The following is an 8698-nucleotide window of genomic DNA, read 5'->3' as shown; positions in this document are numbered from 1 at the left end:
TACTCGAAATTATTCGCTTTTTTTATCACATTATTTAATGGTTGTTTATTTTCAAAACGCCCAATCTTAACGTCTTCACGTTCTCTCATGTTTCGTCCTGGAATTACAAGAGGCTCGTATTTGTTAATATCATATAAGTGAACTGATCAGTCAGACAGATATTTGTTGTGAAATGAAGTTACACTTTCAAGCATTTTTAAACACAAAGCAACATTCATTTGTTTGTTTATAAAAAAATTAAAAAGGCTTTAAAACGGAAATTAGCACAGTATCTGACTTTGGTATCGAAAATGGTATCGAATTTCAATATTTTTTTAAGTATTGTATCGAAGTTGTAATTCTTAGTATCGTGACAAGCCTTTCAAGCATGAGGGCCCCTTGCTTATATTTTGCCTAGGGCCCCAAATTGGCTAGATCCGCCACTGGTGCTGCATCAACAGAACATGCACACAGTAAACAATCAACAAACAGTAACATTGTAACAATATAGAAACATTTATTACTATTTTATGTTTTAATGTAAAATCACACAATTTTATTTTCATTCAAGATCTTTATTTGTAATATAACAGGAATACTTATTTAGTTAGAAAAATACACGCTGTTTCATACAGCTTTTGGTTGAGTGTGATTTATACAGAAAAGATGGGACACTGATTAAAGTTGATAAAAAACTTTATTCAAAACCAGTTACCAAAATATTTTAAATGCATTTTATAATGTTGATGTATTTAACTACTGAGACCAGAGACTAGCCGAGACTCTGTACAGATCACCTCACTCCTCTCTACACAAGACCAACAACATATACAAGAAAATAAAACACATAGAGAACAGAAGCATTGCCCAGGGAAATAAAATAAAGAGGAAAAAAAGCAGCGTGTTTTAATAAAAAGTCATCTAAAAATATCTTACTGCAATATATGTGTTCTGAGAAATAATGCAATACTATATGTGTTTTGAAAAATAATGCAATATTATTTAGGGCAATAATGTAATATTATACAAGTGTTTTGAGAAATAATGCATTATGTGTTGACAAATTGTCATGGTAGGCTGGGCTCCGAGCACAGGGGAGACGCCCACACCACGACACCTCACTGCCCCACCACTCCCATGCTCTCAATCACCCACATACTGACACGCCCCTCATTAGTGTTGAACACCTGTCGCACATTATCCTGCTTTAAATCCCTCACATGAAATACAATAAGTGCTTTGAGAAATAATGCAATACTATGTGTTTTGAAATTTTGAACACATTCAAATACTAATAAAATAACAATAAACATTTCTAAAAGTTCTTAAGTCACTCACAAAAGGGTTTGAAGGCCGATCACAGATCACATTGGGTTCCTGGATTTGTCATTAACGTATTAAGAAAAGTCTGGAAGACTAAATGCAGAGTACATGTGGAGACTCTGCTGTAACAGTGCAGAGTTCACACATCACAAGGCACTGATCACATTACAATACAACAACTTCAAGCATGTTACAGAACAAACAGAAAGTGGCATTAGGAGTCTTGACTCTTATTGGTCTAGAGCAGCAGTCTTTCTACAATCTAGTGTTTGCTTAAATGAAGACAGCAACAAGACAGACCACCATTCTGTGGGTTATGAACAGAAACAGGTCAACTCATTACACACATACAGCAGTGATTATTGAGTCCTTGGTGCCCTGAGCAGAAATTCACAGGATCCCCATGAGGAATTCAGGTCTCATACAGTCATATTCATGTATCATACAGTCATCATATTCAGGTCTCATACAGTCATATTTGTTGAATTTGGACAGTTATAATCTAGGCAAATCTAGTCTAGTACATCTCATCACTGCAGAGCCCACGACACATTAATATCACCAGATCTCAAAGCGCTTGTCTGAGAGGAAGAGACGTATGTCTGTAATTCTGTTGTTGAAGAGCCTGTAGATACACACACACACACATTATTTTAAAACTCAAATAAATGTCTTGCTTTGTTGTCCTTCATACGAGTTAGACATTAATTAGGACGGGAGCTCTGAGAGTCTCTGCTCCACAAAGCCAACTGTAGGCAGACAGACACAGACGAGACATCTTGGGTGTGACTAGCAGTTGCTCCTTTAAGTCGAGTTAAGCTATAGTGCTAGTGATGACAGCCACGTCTGGTGTATGTTCACTGACTTGGCTGCTTGGTTGTTGTATGTTTGTTTTTTTTTCTCTCTAACTCAACGGCCTGAAACTTTTAGAGTTGCTGCTGTCAGTCTCAGGAGTACAGTGGTATTTACTTTGAGCTAGCTAGCTATTTTCTAGCCTGTTGTGAACTAGTATCGGGTGAATTGTAACTCGCGGCTGGAGAGGTTAGCTGTGTTTTCTGTTTGTAATTCCTTGTAATCTGAGTCTCTGCTCAGGAGTTGGTGAAATGAGGGGAGTTTAGGGGATGAACAGGTATTGGGGAGAAACTGTCCTGTTCACTAGTGACAGACCTGTAGTGGAAGGTTGTGTCCCACACACACACACACACACACACACACACACACACACACACACACACACACACACACACACACACTCTCACACACACTCTTACCTCACAGTGTGAATATTGGTGTTGGTGGAGACAGTATCATAGATCCTCTTTGCTGACACATCAGTGATGTCATTGTGACTGAGGCTGAAATTAGATGAATTATGATTACCACATTGTACAGGAATCCCAACACAACAATGTAAATCAACACATTCTTGTAATACTACATTGTGATTTAGAGTGAATGAATAAATATATTTGTGACAGTGGACCCAAGACACTAATTGTCAGACATTTCAATGCTGCATTTTCCTTCATTTCTCAAGTACATGATGTTATTTCTCAAGTTCAACATGTTTTATGCATCAGGTAAGAAGCTGAAACATGAAGTTTCTGGTCATATTTGTTTTTACAGAGAACGTGTGATTCTACAAGATTACAGATTTGCTGCTTAATGTGACATCACTCCCCACTCTGTGATCATTGTTTCAATTCACAGACCACTATACAATGATAATCCCGCCCCCCATTCAAGCAGCCAATAAGAGATGTGGTCATTAGCATATGGAACACCCAGAACATTATGTTTACAAACAGTGTCCTTGAAACAGCGTAGTGTTGTAAAACCACTAGTTACACCCATGTGGGTGTAGAGTGTGTCCTCAACACCAGACTCTCTCCACCCTCCCCCTTCTCCACTCACTCCAGGACGTGGGCTTTGTGGAGCTGTGGACACAGCAGCTGCAGGCAGTGGTCAGTGAGCTGGCAGTGGCTGAGGTCCAGTCTTGACAGCCCTTCAGAATGTTCCAGAACCAGCGCCAGGGACCCACAGGCCTGCTGGTCCAGCCGGGTGTGACTGAGGTCCACCTCCCCACCCAGGGCCCGGGAGAGAGACACAGCACGTCTCACACACTCCAACTCAGACCCGACACGGACCAGAGACAGAAACCGGAGCAGCACGGCTTTACTGCACCTGGACACGCCGAACGCACGCACGCACGCACGCGCACACACACACCACATTCACCAACATGGACACACACACACCACATTCACCAATATGGTCACACACACACACACACACACACCACATTCACCAATATGGACACACACACACACACACACCACATTCACCAATATGGACACACACACACACACACACACACACACACACACACACACACACACACACACACACACACACACACACACCACATTCACCAACATGGACACACACCACCACATTTACCAACATGGACAGTTATATTAATATTAATACACTCACATAACTACTATCATCAATGCTATTTTCACACATTAATATGATATAACTCCTTCTCCTCTGCAGGAAGGTTAGTGTGTGTGTTGTGAGTGGGAGTCTTACTGCAGGGTGACTGTGTGTATAATGGAGAAGAGTTGCTCCACTCCTGCCTCCTCTATCTCACAGTCGTGTAGAGTGAGCTGTGTGTGTGTGTGAGCTCTCTGGATGGCCACGGAGACGACTCTGCAGTCCTCAGTGCTCAGAGTCAGTGTGTGTGTGTGTGAGTCTTCTCTCAGGTCCAGAGCAGAGCTGCAGGAGAAGTCCAGCCTGTGCTGCAGAGCAGAGAGCAAAACTACTGCTGCCCCCTGCTGGAGCTCAGAGACACTGCAGCAGTGGAGCAGCCTCAGCAACAGCAGCCTGTCCACACTGAGAGAAGAGAGACTATTACAGTAAGACATTCAAGACATTCATGTCCACACTGAGAGAAGAGAGACTATTACAGTAAGACATTCAAGACATTCATGTCCACACTGAGAGAAGAGAAACTATTACAGTAAGACATTCAAGACATTCATGTCCACACTGAGAGAAGAGAGACTATTACAGTAAGACATTCATGTCCACACTGAGAGAAGAGAGACTATTACAGTAAGACATTCAAGACATTCATGTCCACACTGAGAGAAGAGAGACTATTACAGTATGACATTCAAGACATTCATGTCCACACTGAGAGAAGAGAGACTATTACAGTAAGACATTCATGTCCACACTGAGAGAAGAGAGACTATTACAGTAAGACATTCAAGACATTCATGTCCACACTGAGAGAAGAGAGACTATTATAGTAAGACATTCATGTCCACACTGAGAGAAGAGAGACTATTACAGTAAGACATTCAAGACATTCATGTCCACACTGAGAACTTAGAAAAACACACGTACACACAGTTCTGTTTTATTAAATGTCTGATGATAAAAGTCCAAACCTGAGGTGGGAGACGTGTTTGAGCAGAGGTACGATGCTCTCCAGCTCCCCCTCTGGTATGGAGGTGAACAGCAGGCTGAGAGAGACTGCTGTGCAGTGCTGGAGGGTGAAGCACAGGGCAGCACAGTGAACAGAGTCCAGCTCTCTGCAGTTCAGGGTGATGCAGTTCTCTGTTGAACTCAACAGACTGGACACACAGTGAGCAGAGCCAGTCTGATAGATCTCTGTGATGATGGACAGTACACAGCTGGGACTCAGCCTGGGGGGATGATACACACACACACACACACACACACACACACACACACACACACACACACACACACGTACACACACGTACACACCACACAAACACTTCAATTCCCATATCTAACGTTGTGCAGTATAACTAAAGCACATTAACTGTTCATTGGACGTGTCGACTGTGTGAAGATCTTTAAATCTGAGCCACACATCACTGTTGTCTCTCACCGTCTGATCTGAAGTCTGTGCAGTACAGGCAGAAGTTCTCTGGGGTTTTGCTGTCTAATGTCACTCTTCCTAAAGTTCACAGTAATGCTCTGATACTGCAGGAAATAGTGAATCACTTCCCAGGTCAGAGTGCAGGAAGTCAGGTCTCCGCCCACTTTCTGCAGGAAGCAGTGAGTAAGCTCCTCCTCCTGAGCTTCATACACCACTACAGTCAGCTGCTGGAGAGTCTCCTCACACAACCTGCACATACACATCAGAAAATGGCATCACAAACTGGTACTTTTATCTATTGTGAAGGAAATATTGATTATATTCATGTGTGATTCATGTTAATCATGTCCATGCAGACACTATAGCATGATCTGTGTTGAAAGTACTGCTTAGTAGTTAACTGTAATCATATTGAAGATGTTTTTCTGTAAGACTGAAGTTTTCTGTGCAGCAGCAGAGTTAGTGATAATATTGCTTATCTGTTTCTAAGCACCCAAGGTTGAATCCTAGGGAAACTGATAACTGCTCCTGGGAAGCAGGCATCCTTAGTTTTTTCTACACACACACTTTGACTATAAGAATCTGGACTGAGAGAGACAGTTCAGAGTTACTGCATGAAGCGTAAGCTTCACATCATACTTTTATACTTTTATATTTTGTAACTCTCTTGCTATCAAATAAATACTGCTTAATATACTATAAGACCTCGAATTCTGTGCCATCAATTCCACCACAGAATTTGGCGTTGTCGGCAGGATGAGCGAGGATCGTAGCGGAGGAATGAACTGAAGCTCACCGAGGACGCTCCTCAGTCTGGGACTGAGCTGGACGACGGGAACCCCACAAGCTAAAGGGAAAGTACCGCCAGGGTGTAGCTGAAAGTTCTGACCTCGCTGACGACTCCCGCCTCATCCAACGAACAAAAAGAACGTGGTGGTGGCACACAATCGTAAGTGAATAAAAAAAAACTTGTTTGTAGTTTTCCACGGAATAGGCGTCCCTGCCTGCATTGAAATAGGAAAGGAATATTACTCTGGGAGTAATAAAGAGCCTATTAAGAGAATAGGCCTATTTAGACGCCTAACTAGAGAAAAGGCCGTTATTGTAGACGTACATTAACGTATAAGGACCCGGGTCGATTCAGTGCGAGGCTATAGGAGGGACCTATTCACGGCCATTGTTGGAACTAAATTGAGATCTAATATATGTTAAGCAGTAAATAAGTGTTTTTGATAGCAATTTGTATTTTTAATAGCAATTTGTATTTTGATCATTTAAAGGATGGGTTTAAGTAACAGTAAAAAATATGCCTTTGATGTCAGCCAACATCCCAATAGCATTTTTGAACAGATTAATAGACTTTATGGTACTGACTGCTGCAAACATGTTCCATACTGGATAGAAAATTGTGGGTTTGCGCCAAGTGGTTCACTGAGTGTGGTGTATTTGGGAAAGTTGATACAGAGGGTTCAAGAGAGACCTAAAAAGGATAATAAGAAAGCATGCTGTCATGCGTATTTTGATGACAATAAGGAAGATATGTTGCAAGTGTTGGTTAGAGGAGGCTCAAAAGAGAGCTAATATGCAAAAGAAGGTTAGGCAGGTAGGGCTTGGAGAAAATACTAATAAGGTGTCCCAGTGTGTCTCCTTAGCTGATCCTGACCTCGATGCCGCCCCAACGAGACGTCGCCCACCACCTGGAGCACCTGGGGGAGAGGGAGCCGCTGCAGCTGCACCACTCCCACACCCGCCTCACAACACACACCCACCGCCATATGCTGACGCCAGAGCTGCCTTAGAAAATGCACAACAACGTGAACTGTCAGAAGACTCGGCCCCCGTACTCTCCCCTGTCAGTAAGCACACCAGGCTTCAAACCGCAGTGAAGGGAGGAGGCCTTATGACAGCACCAGGCCCTCACACTGGATCATGGTATGAGATGGTGCCCGTTGCCAATCAGGCAGCCCACCAGATGATGATAACCACGCCCGAACCAGTGATCACACAGTTCCCGATGGTAGAAGTCTCTGGCCCGGACGGAGTTATCATGGTGCACAGACACTGGACTTCTGATGACATCATGAAAGCAGGCGAGGGTATGGGCAAACCATCTGACATAGGAGGACGGTGCTTTGGAGAATAACTTGTGGCTTTTGTTCGGTCCTGTAGACCGACCCAATCAGAACTGAAACGTTTACTGGTGGTCAAACTCGGACCTCAGTTCAACAAGATCGAACGTGACTGGAATCCAGGTGATGTCCGTCTCCACCTACCTGAGTGGGATGCCCCTGATGGAGAGGGAGCTGATCTGAACGGACCGTACAGAGACATGATAAGACATTTGGTGGAAAGAGTGGAAGCTGCCTATCCAGTCTCCGTCAACACAGACAAGATAGCAGTTTGCAAACAAGAAGATGGAGAGTCTATCAGTGACTTCCTCGTTCGACTGACCAGAGTCCATACAGACCACTGCGGAATCGAAGCACCAGCACAACGTGCCAACGGCCCGGCAGACGTCGGCTCGTGGGAAGCCCATCTGAGAAACACTTTCCTGGAGAACATGAGAAAAGACATCAGCGACCTCATCAGAGCCAACTGCATTGGACAACAGAGCTCCTCTGTCGGTGATAGAAGATCACTCTAAACACCACGAGGCACAGCTCATAAATAAGGAGAAGAAGAAAACTCAGAAACAGAGCGACATACAGCAGCAAGCTATGCTGACTATGGTCCAGACCAGCCAAAATCAGTAGCAGAGGAAGAGGCCGAGGCAGAGGCGGAGAAGATGGAGGACGTGGTGGACAGAGAAACAAAGACAAAGACACATGCTACAATTGCGGCAAACAAGGACATTTTGCTAGAGACTGTCCAGAGTCCAAAGATGGCCATCTGACCACTGAGGAAAGAGGCCAGGACTGACGGGCGGCGGGGAGGCAGGACAGCGACGGGCCACTGAGGGAAGAAGACAGCAAAAGGAAGGTACCAAATTTAGATTATTCTTTTGTCCAGCTAATTAGTAAAAACCCAGCAGCACTCCCACAGGTAGAAATAATGGTTGAAAAACAAAACTTAAATTTTTGGTAGACAGTGGAGCAACACACTCCGTTATAATGGCTGACCAGATAAATTGTGAAATGAAGCATGATAAAACTGTCAGAGTAATGGGTGTGGGAGGGCTAACTATCTTAGAGAGAGTGTCTGTGTTTATACAGTGTAATGTAGATAATAATGATTTGAACATAGCTTCCTGATCTCCGCTACGTGCCCAGCTAATGTAATGTTTTGAGATTTGATGTGTAAATTGCAATACACACTCCAAAGTGGCCAGAATGGGCTATTTTTGTTTTGGGGAGAGCCCCAATTAATTCATTTGGCATCAGGACAACCAGGTTATGCCTATAAATGGCAGTACAGGGGCACCGAAGGGGGAATCAGAAAGCATTTCATGGCAGAGGTGACTTATGTGTTACCAGC

At 43.5% G+C, this 8698-nt stretch overlaps 1 protein-coding gene across 21 annotated transcripts in view; it reads right to left on the bottom strand.

Annotated features, from left to right (window-relative positions):
- Positions 1–657: 657 nt before the first annotated feature.
- LOC143521529 (uncharacterized) overlaps positions 658–8698 on the bottom strand; it is a 34465-nt gene continuing 26424 nt past the window's right edge. For all 21 annotated transcript variants that reach the window (XM_077014471.1, XM_077014481.1, XM_077014516.1 and 18 more), the window contains 6 exons: positions 5234–5473; positions 4764–5021; positions 3898–4200; positions 3217–3486; positions 2574–2657; positions 658–1927 (listed from right to left, as the gene is read on the bottom strand). In XM_077014471.1, the coding sequence (XP_076870586.1) occupies positions 1861–1927; positions 2574–2657; positions 3217–3486; positions 3898–4200; positions 4764–5021; positions 5234–5473 (1222 nt within the window). In that variant the 3' untranslated portion in view covers positions 658–1860. The remainder of the gene's footprint in view (positions 1928–2573; positions 2658–3216; positions 3487–3897; positions 4201–4763; positions 5022–5233; positions 5474–8698) is intronic.

This window comes from Brachyhypopomus gauderio, chromosome 1, assembly GCF_052324685.1.
Source record: "Brachyhypopomus gauderio isolate BG-103 chromosome 1, BGAUD_0.2, whole genome shotgun sequence".
In the NCBI taxonomy this organism is placed as follows: Eukaryota; Metazoa; Chordata; class Actinopteri; order Gymnotiformes; family Hypopomidae; genus Brachyhypopomus; species Brachyhypopomus gauderio.
This window is presented reverse-complemented; position numbering and strand designations above follow the sequence as displayed.